At 50.5% G+C, this 15,395-nt stretch overlaps 1 protein-coding gene across 3 annotated transcripts in view; it reads right to left on the bottom strand.

The window, feature by feature from the left end:
• CDCA2 (cell division cycle associated 2) overlaps positions 1-15,395 on the bottom strand; it is a 484,453-nt gene that overhangs the window by 23,679 nt on the left and 445,379 nt on the right. For all 3 annotated transcript variants that reach the window (XM_078666604.1, XM_078666606.1, XM_078666605.1), the window contains exon 15: positions 9,769-9,940. In XM_078666604.1, the coding sequence (XP_078522730.1) occupies positions 9,769-9,940 (172 nt within the window). The remainder of the gene's footprint in view (positions 1-9,768; positions 9,941-15,395) is intronic.

Raw genomic sequence — 15,395 nt, 5'->3', positions numbered from 1 at the left:
AAGCCGCCGACAGGAAACACTTCCTTCCGACCCCGGAAGTCCCACCCCGGAGGCAGCGACAGAACCAGTGAAAAACAGACGGGAAGCCCAGAACGCCGTCGGAGAATCGTGGCAGGACGCTCGGACTGGAGGAGAAGACGGAGACGAGGCGAAATTCGAAGAAGACGTGTGGTCAGAAGATTGGTGGAGTCCCTGAGGAGGTGGCTGAAGAGCGGCCGCAACTCAATCGGAGAGTTGCGGCGGACCGTGTGAGTACTAGTAACACCCCTGAGAGCGTGCTAGGCGCTCATTGTATATATTGTAAATTCCCTCCGTCTCTTAGGCACGTACCACATAGTAACACTCCCTATCTTGCACTGTACAGTACCTGTAGAGCACTCGCACTGTGTGGAGTCCTTCCCTTCACTCACGCCCTATCACTCTTGCTGTATACCTGTCGCTCATTCCTTCTCCCGGCCCCTAACTTCCTCACGGACCTCTTTTTCCTCTCCTCACTGCCCGGTGTCGGTGAAAGGAAACTCACAGAGTTCCCTCCGGACTAACGGTACCTTCTTGTCTCTTGTTGCCCTCCGAGGTGCCTCCCCTACGCCGGACCCGACCAGACAGAACCCAGGAACAGTTCAAGACTCCCCCATCGGAGAAGAACCCGGAAGAGCCTTGGACATCATTATTACACCCCTGTTCTTTTGACTCTTACAGCTAAATAAATAACCGGCATAGCCCACTACATCCGGCCTCCTTGCCTGTTTTCCAGCCAGCCGCGCACCCACCATCACACGGACCAACAGGCAAGCGGTGTTCACAGATCGCAGCCCTAAGCTGGCCAAAGAGAACAACCGCTTGCCGAACTGCTTCAGCTTCTTAGAGTCCTTATCCGGCAGAGCCATGCGAAAGGCACTCTGGGACGTCAAAGCTTGGATGACCAGGCTCTCAGGCGTAGGATGAGTGGTCAGAAAGGCAGGGTCAGCGGGCAATGACGCCTGGCGACGTTCTTATCCACAGGGGCCCCTGTGGCTGGCAGCGACCAAGTGCCCAGCAAGACGTCAGTGAAGGCATCATTAAATGGCAGCAGGGGCTCCGACGAAGTGTACGCCGCCTGGAGCACCTCAGTGAGGAGATTAGTTTTTAGGGCCACCGTAGGGAGAGCAAGGTTAGGACCTCAGCTGCCTGACGGAGCACCACCGTGCAAGAAGCGCCCTCCTCCATGGTAGGCGGGGGAGAGGCAAACCCCGGGTCAGAGTAGACATCAAGGCTGCCAGCCTCCTCTAACTCGTCTGCCCAGTCCTGCTCAGAGTCACACTGACGAGCAAGAGGGTCCTCGGACCCTTCCCAGTCATCCTCCATCCCCGCCGAACGTGGTACAGACCGCAGCGGCAGGGCAGGGACCAGGAAAGGAAGGAATGGCACCAACCGGCGCCGTGTCCCAATGCGGATCCCAGGTTGTGACAAAATTGTCCTGGAACCTGGGCAGGGGCGGAACAAATGGCATCCACTGCGGCACCGGAGGCGGAGCTCAGGGTGGCGCTGGGGCCGGAGCCCGCAGCGTGGGACCTTGTGGCGAGGTGGCTGGAGCCAGCGGCACAGGATCCTGCTGCGCCGAGGCCGGAGCCGCCGCCTCAACAGGATCCGGACACAGGACCGCGGGGCACGCCTGGAGCCCGAGGCCTAAACAGGCGGATCATGGTAGCAAGAAATTCTCACACCTGTGCTGGAGTCGCCGATGGACCCACATTAGGTCACGGGACTCCCAAGCTCCGAACCGGTCCCCCTCGTCCGCATCCGGGGACAGACGGGGGGACGTCTGAGAGCACCAACACTTCTTCGACTTCTTTTTTTGTCGTCTCTAACCCGAATCAGAGGGCGAAGACTTGGAGCCCGAGGAGCGATGATGGTGGCCCTGCGAGTGTTCTCTGGAGCAACCCCAGGACCGTGAACGGCGCTGGGACAAGTGGCCGACCTTAAGCAGCTTCCGGCCTTCGGCCAGACAGTCCACACAGGACCGAGTTGTGGTCGCTCTCCAGGCAGTAGAGACAGACGTGGGGGTCCGCCACCGGCATATTGCGCCTGCCGTCCCCACAAGACATAAAACCAAGCATCCCTACGTGCACCAGAGTAGACTTACAGGAGACAAAAGCCTCAAAAAGATAGTCAAAAAATGACTAAGGTAAGTGCTCTAACCGGATCTGCGCTTACTGGCGCGGAAAAAGAAAGAACAGACGTCAGCGGGCGTGGGTGGCGCCCAAGTAGTCTCCGCGATGTCATGTCGTGCATAAGACGTCAGCGACGGACGCGGAGCTGCACAGCGACACCTACTAACGTGCATAGGTACTGCTAGCGAAAACTTTCCAGATCCAGTCTGACCCCTGGGGATATTCTAAGGTAAGGAATCTAACACAAATGTGTTTCTTTCAGATACATTGCTCAACGCAAGTAGCTGTGGGTGGTGTAGGCAGAGGGGTGTGCTGCTGACAATTGTAGTGCAGCTGCCACCACTGCAGTTCTTTAGCAGTCTCCTTCGAAATTCGGACATAGAGAGATCCTCTGATGGTGTGCCCACTGGGACTTCAGATCCGACTGCAGTGCCAGCATATGGCACCTGGGATGCTTGACCAGCAGGTTGCAGGAGCCAATCAGTCCCAGCAGCCTCAATGCCATCCTCTCTGAGGTCTAGGTGAGAGGCTGAAATAACATGATTATACCAAACAACAAGATGATGGATTGAGTGCTTAAAGTTTTCGCCATGCCACTGTATTCAAGCTAGCCTGGCTGATGAGGGGTGATACCCAGAAACAGGACTGTTCCCATGGGGAACAGGGTCAAGACCGATTTGCATGTGGCTGGGTCTCAACTGGGGTGGAATGGTGAGCAGAATGATGGATTCAACTCAGATCTCGACTGGGGTTGAGTGTTTGAAAAGTTTCAGCACCTTGTCCATCATCTTGTGTTTGTGACATTGTGATTATAGCCTGAACTTCTTGATCTCTCCACTCCAGGTAAATAAAAAAAAACGGCATTTTATCTAGAATAGATTAGATGAAAGGGAGTATCTGCGAAGCAGTTAGGTTTGACTCTGGCACATTGATAGTGCATACAAGTGAAATTTGGAGGTTCGACGTAGTCTGGAGGGGGTGAAGCCTTCCTGGGACAAGCTCAGCTTCAACAGCCAGTCATCAAAGTACGAGAAAACTGCTACCACCAACCTCCATAGATGCGCTGCAACCACTGCTATCAGTGTTGTGAACACTCAAGGGGCACTGGTGAGACCAAAGGAAAGCATAGCGAACAAAGTGCTCTTGCACCATCATGAACCACAGGACACGTGCCTACAGGACGGGGATGTGAAACTAAGTGCCTAGCAGGTCCAATGCTACCATCCAGTCATGGCTACGAAAGGGCAGTACAGTTAGCTGGGCTGGCTTTACAGGCACATGTTGGGTGTATTGAAAGTCCTTACCATTGTTATTGCGGGTGCAAAACTGCTGGTGCAACTGACACGTCAGTCAGACAAGCCCAAGGAGCATGCAGTGGCCCCTGCGGCCTAAAGTGCATGACATTTATTGTGGAGGGGGAGGCGGGGGGGGTTGATACATCAGTAAAAGACAGTAATAAAGTGCATTTATGAGATGAGCGACAGAGTCCCAAAGGGGAGGAGTGTAACAAGCTCACTAAGCAGTTTGCATTTCAGACCATAATGTCAGACTGATAGAGGATAATATGGGGTTCCCAAAGGTTTTTAACACGCTTTGATTCTCAAACTAGTGGGGTGGCAAGGAAGGCCATTGTTCTACTCGTGAAGGTTTACACCACTGAACTTTCTTGGGTCAGGTGCCAAGTTAGGAAAGCTGGATCACCTTGGGCAGGGCGGTAACGCCACACTATCTGCCTATTTGTTGGTGATCAGGTACATTGATTTGCCCAGGTCCCAAGAAGGGTGTTTATAAGGGCCTCATTAAAATGGAATAGGGGCTCAGTAATGGTCTGCCCAGGTTGGAGGACCTCAATAAGTACATTCGTTTTCACCTCTGTAATTAACTGGAGGTCAAGAATCTCAGGAGCCCTGTGCACGCTACTGTGAAGGAGGACCTGTTCTCTATGACTAACCCAGGTGGCAAACACACTCCAGTGTCTGCAGAGATATCCATTACCTTGGCGTCTTATAGCTCATCATGAGAGTTGTCCTCTGTATGGTTGAGCAAACTCATCACCTTCATCATAGGGAGTAAAGTTTTGTTCAAACAGTATTGTTAGAGGACAAGTTTGTTAGGCCCTTACCTGCAGAGGTCCAAAATGTGGATTGAGCATGCCGGTCTCCTAGGAGATTTCGGAATAGAGCAGCAGCTTCCAACTTCCTGTCCAGAAAACCTTGTCTGAGGTAGCTGGGACCTTATGTAGTCTGCTATTGTTTGGTACACGTGTACACCGATTGATGGTTGTATCTGGTGTTTCTATTGGATTAGGGTTAGAGTTCCCATTGGTTGGTTATTTGAGGGTTCTAATTGGTTTCTGGGTCTGTGATGCAATCAATGTAGAATTTGTTTCTGGGTATGTGATGCAATCAATGTAGAATTGAGACTAGAGCTAGGATTTCTATTGGAAGTAGGGACTAGGGCTTCCTGTGTTGTTGGGACTATGGTGGGGCTAGGGTTAGGCCTTTAATTGAAAGTAGCGATTTGGGCTTCTGGTGTGATTGGTTGCTGGACTAGGTGTCGGACTAAGAGTAGGGTTAGGCTTTCTATTGGAGGTAGGGACTAGGGCTTCCTGTGCCATAGGTTGCTTAGACTTGGGTTGGGACTACTGGAAGGGCTAGGGCCTCTATTGGACATAGAGATCAGGTTTTTTTTAAACTGATTGGTTGCTTGGACTAGGGCTAAGATTGGCTGTAAGGTACTGGTCTCCTACTGGTTCCGGATTTTAGGGGTAGTGTTGTGATTGGATAGTGTTAGGGCTAGGGTTCCCATTGGCTGAAGGGGTCACCTGATTACTAGGGCTATAAAAGGCCAGGGTTAGGGCATCTCAGCCCGGGAGTCAAGGCTAAGGGCAAAGAGGACAAGGGTAGTTGCCTGTTTGAGCCTATTCGAGGCTGGTCGGGACCAGGGCCAGAAAGGCTGGCCATGTTCCCATTCGGTAATACCCACCCACAATATATTTTCACTATAGACATGCACCTATCTGTGTATTGCTTTGTATAAACATGTAGAATAAGTATGTTTTTCCAAAAAAAAAAGAAAATTCATCTTTGGTCTACATGTACTTGCTTCCATTGTGCATCTATGTACCTCCATGTACTTGGAGGTGTGTGTCTTACTTTTCTCCTGAAAAAGCATATCCAATGCACTACCCTATTTCTCATCCTGTACTTCTACCAATATCTTTAATCTACGTATACTTTATGCATCTATATACTTTCAATGTACTTATGGATCTATATATTTATCACTTTCTTCTAAATTGGCATTCCCAACGCACTACCCTATTTCTCAGACTATACTTCTCTCAATACATCTTTTAGCTCAACTTTGACTCATCTCCAACTACTTTCTACTACTCTTTCCAATGCACTACCCTATCTCTCACACTATACATCTATCAATATATCCTCTACATCCACTCTCTCATTTATCCCAATACCACTAATATGATCCCCAGAATAACCCTTTCTAGACTCTCTCCTACTCTACCACTCCTTGCATCATCGAACACCTCTTTTACTATACAGATCCCCCAAAACAAACCTCTAAACTCTTCCCATTGACTCTTCCCTTCCAAAAACCCTTTTTACTCATCCAAAAGCCTCCTCCTACTGCTATGACCTAGAAAAAAAAGAGAAAAAGAAAATATATCCTTAACTCTATCCCTCGGCCGTAGTCTGGAGGTGGGAGACTACTGTCTGGGGTGAGCCCGCCTTGAACAACCAGTTGTAGAGATATGGGAAGACTGAAACCCCTGATCTGCGCAGATGAGCTGTGACCACCGCCATCACTTTTGTGAACACCCGAGGGGCGATGGTAAGGCCAAAGAGGAGCATGGTGAACTGAAAATGCTCCTGGCCCATCGTGAATAGCAGGTAACACCAATGGGCCGGCAGGACGGGAATATAAAAATAAGTGTCCTGTGGGTCAAGTGCTACCATCCAGTCTTGTGGGTCGAGAGCAGACAAGACCTGAGCCAGAGTGAGCATCTTGAACTTCTCCTTTCGGAGGAAGCGATTTACGTTCCGAAGGTCTAAGATGGGACGTAGAATGGGACGTAGACTCTTGTCCTTCTTTGGAACCAAGAAATAGTGGGAGTAACAACCACGACCTACTTCTGGCGTCGGAACGCACTCGGTGGCCCTCTTGGCCAAGAGGGTCGTAACTTCGTGCCGGAGAAGTGCCAACTGATCCCGCTGACATGCGGTAGAACTGTGTTGGCATGGCTCGGTGGAGAGACAGGGGGGGTTGACTCGAAGGGGAGTGGGTAGCCCCTTCAAACAATCTCCAGAATCCACCTGTCTGATGTATTGGTGCACCAGTGGGGGAGGGGATGACGAACCTGCCCTCCCACTGTCATCTGGTGGGCCTGAAACACCGGACTAGGAAGGTGTGGAGGCACTAGCAGTGGGGGTGTTGGTGGCTGACCCGCACGCTGGCCCCATGACCCACCTCTGCGAGCCACACGTCCGCGGCTGAGCTGGGACTGTTTCTGCGCAAGCTTGTTCTAAAATGAACATATTTGTACACCTCTTCCAGAGCTTCAAAAGGAACGAAAGCTAGAAGCGGAAGGATTACTTGTGGCCGAAAGGCCTACAGACTTGGCCGTGGCCCGAGAGTCCCTGAAACGTTCCAATGTGGAATCCGCCTAATCACCAAAGAGGAGAGTGCCATCGAAGGGCATGTCCATCAAAGTATTCTGGACAATGCCAAAAAAACAGTTGTCCTCAACCAGGCATGACGACATAGCACTACCATTGTGGAAATCGCCCTACCCAGCGAATCAGCGGTATCAAGACCACAACGTATAGTGAATTTGTCTGCATCTCTCCCCTCCATAAGAGCTTGTGAGAGAACTGCCCTAGCCACCTCCAGACACTGAGGTAGCACCTGCTCAACCACCGCAGACCATACAGAATGGGAATAGGGACCCAAGAGACAGGCAGTGTTCACAGACCGCAGTCCAGAACTTGCAGAAGAATAAATCTTTGTGCCAAACTGCTGGAGCAGAAGGAAATGCACTCGGGGACGTCGAGACCTGAACCACTAAACTCTCAGGTGTAGGGTGAGGAAGGCAGGGTCGGCCGGGCGATGGCGTCGGCTCACACCCTTGTCCACAGGGGCCCCTGTGTTTGTCCGGGACCAGGTGCCCAGAAGCACATCAGTAAGAGCATCATTAAACTGCAACAGCGGTTCTGTAGAAGAAGAAGCTGGCCGAAGCACTTCAGTCAGTTTCTGACCGCCACTGTAGGCAGCTCGAGGCCAAGAGCCTCGGCCGCCCTACGTAGGACCTTGGAAACTGTACCACTCTCCACCATAGTAGCTGAAGGGTATGGTGAACCAGGCGCCAGAGTGTAATCCGGGCCACCGACCTCCGCCTCCTCATCCCAGTCGGGAACAGACTCACACTGTGCTGCGAGAGGGTCTTCAAACCCCTCCCAATCGTCTCCTTCCTCCACAGGCAGACAAGGACGTGGGTGAATAGAAGGGTTCAAAGTCCCACATCGGTGTCAGGATCAGCACCGTAAGACATCCCTCCGGCACCGTGCCGACGCCGGAAAAGAAGTCACTTTCAGGACCGCTCCCGCAAACTTTTCGGGGCCATGGCCCGGCAGTGGGAACATGACTGTTGTGGTCACGCCCCAGGCAGAAGAGAAACTCATGGTGCAGGTCCATCAGCGACATCGTGTGCCGACAGGGCTCGCAAAGCTTGAAGCCGGCCATCCCTATGCACCAGGGGTTCAGTGTACTCACAAATAATAACAACACATTATTTAGTCAACAAGTGACGGGGTACCGCTCTCTCCGGATCTGCGCTTGCTGGCGCGGAAAAAGAAAACTGACGTCAGTGCGTCCAAGTAGCTCTAGTGACGTCATCTCGGCCAATACGACGCCAGCGACTCACGTGGAGCCGTACGACGACGCCTATTGATGCGCAGGGGTACTGCTGACGAAAGCTTTCCGGATCCAATCCGAATCCTGGGGATATTCTAAGGTAAGGAATCTATCACTAACGTGTCTCTTTCAGATCTAATTTTCAACACTAATCCTTTATGGGTTCCGAAGTAGCCTGCTACTTACCAGAAAAGCTCTTCAACAGCCATCAGAGGTAACAGGTGCTATATGAATGCAAACCTTGCTTCCTCTTCTATCCCTCTGCTAACCTTCTCACTCCAAATAACTGAGTAATATCCACCACTAAAATTACTTTCAGATTTCACCATACTAATTCACCACTAATCCTTTATGGGTTTCCGGAGTAGCGTGCCTCGATACCCCATCAGGGGTAACAAGCGCTATATAAATACAAACCTTCTTTTATCTTCTATCCTTCTGCTATCCTTCCAAATCCAAAAAACTGGCTAACCTATCCACCACTTAAAATGTACTTGCATGTTTATACTAATTCAACAATAATCCTCTATGGGTCCTGGAAAAAAGAGGGAAATAGCACTTCAATGCCTCATCAGGGGTAGTAAGCACTATACATATGCAATTATAATACAATACAATACGTGATCATTATAGGAGTCAATGCTGAAAAGATTGTGACTAATCTGGGCCCGTCCTTGAAGTAAGGGCTAAGTGTCAGAGTTTGATAGGTTGCCAGAAGGCTGCAACTCAGAGGGATCAGGGTGCGACCTTGATCAAAATCGAAGCGGAGTATGAGAGAACTACTGGTTGGACTATGTCACCTGGCGTCAACAGCATTGATGCTCCAAGGTCTGGAGAGAGTTGTGGAGCCACGACTAAATTAAGCACCATAGCTAGTGCTGGCAACCAAAACTGGTCCAAACATTACAACTGGAGCCGAGAGCTTGTCTGAAGTCATTGTGGTTCCTTGGAGCCCAAAGGCATGGGAAACTGATTGCCACAGGACAAGAGAATGAACCTGTTCTGCAGGAAATGGAGTTTGACAGAGGCACGTCTACACTCTTGCATTTTTTCAGGAGTATGTGAGTGGCAGGGAAAGGGACGGAGTCCTGCTTGGACTTACAATACTTCTTCGGATTTCAGATGCATCAGGGCGCTGTTACAGCAGATCTTGGAGTCCTGGTCTCATCCCAAGCCACAAAAACAAATTTTGTGGGGATCTGTCCCAGACTTTTCCTTGCAACAGTCTATACAAGGTTTGAACCCTGTACTTTCAGGGGGTGGCATTGTCCCTTGCTTTTAAATGTTGATGTTAAAGAACTTTGTCACATGTAAAGACAAGGGATAGCTTTGGTCTGGTGGGGCAGAAAGAAAAGAAACAACATCAGAGCACACATGTAGTGCTTATTTGCAGCTCTGCATTTCACTTCTGGAGTGGAACTGTGTCAGTGCGAAGCCACACAATGCTAACTCCAGCACACAGGGATACTGCTTGAAAGTTTCTGAATCCAGTCTGACGCCTTGAGGAGTATTCAAAAGGTGAGTAATTTGTGGTTAGAAGAATCTATCAGAAGTTTTCTTAATCAAAAACAGAAACAGTGTGGAAGGAGGCATCTTTCAGTAAAATAAGTTGAAGACTTTAATTACAACTCTCATTATAAGCACAGCACATCACTTGAAGAAAAAGATTTAAAAAAATATTTACCCAGAGCGAACCCCCATGCTGGAGAAGTGGATGACGTGTTGGAGAGGACTTCTGGAACCTCAAATATTGGACTCAGAAGAGGCTTCCTAGAAACAGTTTCCCTTTCACCATAGATTACTTTTTGAACCTTTTTTCCTCGTCCTTTTTTTCTTCCGTACCTCACCTTTGTAGTCTACAAACAGGCACGACAAAAAAAAGCGTTAAAAAGCAGTGTACAGGACAGTGATAAATTCTTATTGTTACCAAGAAACAAAGTGTCTCTGGCAGGTGGCAAGCATTGACATAGGACTACACTTACACATTTGAACATTGCATAATTATCAGGTTTAACAATATAAAACGTCAAGTGTTACAATGTGTTCCCCAAATGTACAAATAGCTATATCTAGATGGGCTCAACATTCTAGGAGCATGCTTCCATAAAATTCACTTAAGTGGAACGCTTTAATGTTTCAAAAAAGCTTTCTTTTAATTTGCAAGTGCAACGTTGAGACTGTGCTGCCTTAATGAATCATACATTGGAGGAATAACTATGTTGCATCTGCTGTGGACATGGTCAGCTAACGTGGGTTTTTAAAGCACAGATTAGCATCACTCACCGCTCAGATAGCACAAACAAAGCAAATTGCTTTAAGCATGGCTGTGCACTCTGCCTGCTTCATCTTTAAGGCTTTTCTACGTTCTGGCGCCTATCGCATCGCAGAGGTCATGTAGTGGTGTGCAGGATGCATGGAAGTGACGAGCTGAAGCACGTCCCCCAAACCAATAAACAAGCATTGTCATTGCTAATAGGTCTCGCCTATGCAACCTTATGTGTTTAGCCAAGCAGCACATTCTCCTGTTAATAATCCAGTCATTCCCACAATTTAGTTTTCAAAAATGTCCCCCTTTCTGCTTCTAAATGTTGCCATCTAGTAGTGGTAAACTGTAGATTGTAAATATCAATCAGCGATAATTAACAAGTTACTTATCTTTGGTAACAATATATCTGTAAGATACATAGATTAGTTATAGATTCCTTACCTTTTGAACTACCACCAGGCGTCAGACTGGATCCGGATTTTTTTTCACCATCAGTACCCCTGTGCGTCGAAAGGTGGCATCGGTCGGATCCGCGTTCGTCGTTGGCGTCGTGGTTTTTGCCGGGAAGACATAACGGTAGCTATTTAGACGCAGCCCTCGCGTGCTGATGTCAGTTCTTTTACACAACATTCAACGCCAGAATCGTAGAGCCATGCAAGACACTGACCACTGGTGCACAGAACTAGGGCCCTGTAAAGGGATTCCCTGGCCCTAGAAGCCAGTTCGCATGGGGAGGATGGGTGGGGCGGTAAGGAATCTATAACTAATCTATGTCTCTTACAGATATATCGTTATCGAAGGCAAGTAACTTGTTCATTTGAAAGAGACAATTAGTTATAGATTTCTTACCTTATGAATAGATAACCCAGCAATACCAACCCTGGAGGTGGGTCTGAAAACTAAGTTCACACCAGAAAGTCCTGGAGAACAGAAGAGCCAAAGAATTTGACTCTCTGGACTTGGCTGTCCAGGCAGTAGTGTTTTGTGAACGTGTGCAGAGATGCCCACGTAGCTGCCTGATAGATGTCATTGAGGGGGACTCCATCACAAAGCAGTGGTAGCTGCAGTCGCCCTGGTGGAATGGGCATGCAGTTCCACTGGAGGCTCTTCCTTTGCCAAAGAGTAGCAAGCTTTACTGCACAAAACTACATACCTAGAAATGGTCTGTTTGTGCACGGCCCGACCTTTTTTGGCACCCACATAGCCAAATAGCTAGTCATCCACCCGGAATTGCTTGGTGTGATCCAAATAAAATTAACGCGCACGTTTTGGATCCAGATGGTGGAGCCTCTCTTCCTCCTTAGAGGCTGCGAAGGCGAAAGAAAGTGGGCAAAGTGATGGTTTGACGAATGTGAAAAGAAGAAACCACTTTGGAGAGAAAGGAAGGTCTGGTTCTTAGGACAACATTGTCCAGATGAACAGCAAGAAAAGGAGGCTAAGAGGACAGTGCCTAAGGCTCCCCGACCCTGCAAGCAGAGGTGATGGCCACCAGAAAAGCAGTCTTTAAAGTTAAAAGTCTGAGAGGACAGTTATGCAGTGGCTCGAAGGGAGCACACAGAAGATATATCAGAACTAAGTTCAAGTCCCACTGAAGCATTACGAATAGTAGGAAAAAGATGAGTAATGCCTATAAGAAATCTATTTACAATAGGGGACTTGAAAAGAGAAGGCTGATCAGGCAGTCGAAGAAAGGCTGAGATGGCTGAGAGATAGCCTTTAAGTGTGCCCAGAGTAGAGCTCTGCTGGGACAAAGAAAGGAGGAACAAAAGAACATTAGAAAGAGGGGCCAAGAGGGGATCCACATGTTTTGGTGTGCACCATGCCACAAATTTGTTCCATCGACAGGTGTGTACCATCTTAGTAGAGGGACGCATGGCTGCCAAGATAACATTACAGACTTCGGGAGGAAGGTCGAAGGCTGTCAACAGCAGCCTCTCAATCACCACGCAAGGAGGTGGAGCCTGGACAGATTCGGGTGGAGGACCGTCCCCTGCTGCTGCGACAGAAGATCCTCCCGAAGAGGCAGTCGGATCGGAGGATCGATTGCCAGATGTAATAGCTCGGGATACCAGACTCTTCATGTCCAATCAGGAGCCACAAGAATGACTTGGGCCCGGTCGCGCTTGATCGCTTTCAGCATTCTGGGCAGAAGTGGTCAGCGCCAAGGAGTATAGAAAACCGCAACTCCACTGACTACGTAAAGCGTCTCCGAGCGAGTGCTGCCATGGAAATTTCAATGCACAGAATCGCTGACATTGCGCGGTCTCTTCGGTGGCAAATAGACCTTGCACCACCTCTGAGTGAAGGCGCCATTCGTGATCCATCATGCACCTGCGGCAGAGTTAATCTGCCCTGGCATTCAGTGAACCTGCCAGGTGTTGAACCACCAGGGATATGCCCTGATGTTCCAGCCATGTCCAGAGATGGAGAGCCTCTTGACATAGGGTCCACGACCCCACCTGTCCTGTTTGTTGAAGTACCATATGGGGGTGGTGTTGTCCGTGAACACCTGCACTACACTTTCAGCGCAAGACGGATCGCCCAGAGCTCCTGAAGGTTAATGTGGAGTCCAGACTCCGCCGGAGACCAGAGGTCTCTGATCTCCGCCTCTCCCATGTGGCCGCCCCACCCCAGAAGAGATGCTCTGCTGGTGACCCAATCCTGGTTCGTTAGCCACCACTGCAATTGTAGTGCAGTGCCCTCCAAGATCTGAACGCAATCAGACAGATTCCCCTGATACTGTGCCCATTGGAACTTCAGGTCCTACTTCAGAGCCCCCATATGCGAGGCCCAGCAGCCTCAGGGTCATTCTGACCGAAACCCAGGATAGAGGCTGAAATATCAAAATCATAGCCCAAATATTCCGGACTCGCTGCTCGGGAGGATAAGCCCGAAACTGCGTCGTGTCCAGAACCGCTCCAATGAAAAGGAGCTTCAGAGAGGGAGTCAGGTGTCACTTCGGCACGTTGAAAGTGATCCCCAGCGAATGTAGGAGGTCCGCCTTAGTCTGGAGGTGGGAAACGACTGCCTGGGGCAAGCCTGCCTTCAACAGCCAGTCGTCGAGATGGGGGACGACTGGAACCCCATGATCTGCGCAGATGAGCTGCGACCACCACCATCACTTTCGGGAACACCCGAGGGGCGCTGGTAAGGTAAAAGGCTCGTGGCCTACCGTGAACCGCAGGTAACGCCGGTGGGCCGGCAGAACCGGAATGTGAAAGTAAGAGTCCTACAAGTCCAACGCTAACATCCAGTCTCCAGGGTTGAGGGCAGACAGGACGTGAGCTAGCATCAACATTTTTAACTTCTCTTTCCGGAGAAAGCGGTTGACATTCCTGAGAACCATGATAAGACGCACGCCTCTGTCCTTCTTGGGCACCAGAAAGTAGTAGAAATAGCAACCACAAACTACTTCTGGGGCAGGAACTCGCTAAATGGCTCCCTTGGCCAAGAGAGCTGTAACTTCCTGTTGGAGAAGGGCCAGATGATCCTCCTATATTTGATGGTACTGAGGCGGCATGGCTGGGGGGTAGTCTCGAAGGGGAGGGAGTAGCCCCTTCGGACTATCTGCAAAACCTACCTGTGAGACGTGATGGTGCTCCAGTGAGGGAGGTGATGGCGGATCCTTCTGCTCACTAGTGATCGATGGGCCTGAAAGGTCGGACTAGGAGGGTTTGGAGGCTGCTGCATAGGGGGCAGTGGTGGACTGACCCGCTTGCTGGACCCCAGACCCACAACGGTGGGTCCCACGTCTCTGGCCACACTGGGGCTGAACAGCTGGCTCTGGCCTGTGGCTCTGGGTGGTACGTGGCGGGGCACCCCTTCCGTAGCCACAAAAGGGGCAAAAAGCGGACTGCACAGGGAGGGTGGTGGATAGGCCCAAGGACTTGGCCGTAGCCCGAGAGTCCTTGAAGCGCTCAAGCTCATTGTCTGCTTTGTTGCCGAAGAGGCGACGGCCTTCAAAGGGCATGTTCATCAGGGTAGCCTGGAAAGGGCATGTCCATCAGGGTAGCCCGGACATCCCCGACCTCAGCCAGGCATAGCTTCGAAGGGCTACCGACGTGGAAATTATCCTACCTACCGAGTCGGCGGTGTCCAGCGCACATCGTATAGTAAACTTGGCTGCGTCTCTCCCCTCGGCGACTGCACGGGAGAGTCCTTGAAGCGCTCAAGCCCATTGTCTGCTTTGTTGCCGAAGAGGCGACGGCCTTCAAAGGGCATGTCCATCAGGGTAGCCTGGAAAGGGCATGTCCATCAGGGTAGCCCGGACATCCCCGACCTCAGCCAGGCATAGCTTCGAAGGGCTACCGACGTGGAAATTATCCTACCTATCGAGTCGGCGGTGTCCAGCGCACATCGTATAGTAAACTTTACTGCGTCTCTCCCCTCGGCGACTGCACGGGAAAGCATGGTCCGGGCCTCTTCCGGGCACTGAAGCAGCATCTACACTACCATATCTCACACAGAGTGGGTGTAAGGGCCCAGACATGCAGTGTTTACCAACCACAGTACCAAGCTGGAGGAAGAAAACATCTTCCCAAGATGGTCCAGCTTTTTAAATTCCCTATCAGGTGGAGCGCTAGGGAATGCGCCATTGGACGTCAAGGCTCGGACCACCAAGCTCTATGGGGTGGGGTGTTAGGAGAGGAAAGAGGGGTCGTCCAGAGCCGGACGATGGCGTCGGCCAATCAACCCATCCACAGGAGCTGCTGTGTTGGTCCTGGACCAGGTGCCCAAAAGGATGTCAGTTAGGGCTTCATTAAATGGCAGTAGGGGCTTTGAAAAGGTCACTGCCGGTTGAAGCACCTCTGTCCGGATGTTAGTCCTGACCGCCACCGTAGGTAGCTTGAGGTTGAAAGCCTCGGCCGCCCTAAGCAACACCACTGTGCAAGAAGCTCCCTCCTTCGTAGCCATGGTTGGGGGAAACAACATGCAAATGTCTGGGGAGGTATTCAGACCACTGGCATCCCCCAACTCCTCTCTCCAGACCAGATCATACTCCAGCTGGTCAGTTAAAGGGTCTCCAGAACCTCCCAGTCTTCCTC

The sequence above is a fragment of the Lissotriton helveticus genome, chromosome 11 (genome assembly GCF_964261635.1).
Source record: "Lissotriton helveticus chromosome 11, aLisHel1.1, whole genome shotgun sequence".
Classification (NCBI taxonomy): Eukaryota; Metazoa; Chordata; class Amphibia; order Caudata; family Salamandridae; genus Lissotriton; species Lissotriton helveticus.
This window is presented reverse-complemented; position numbering and strand designations above follow the sequence as displayed.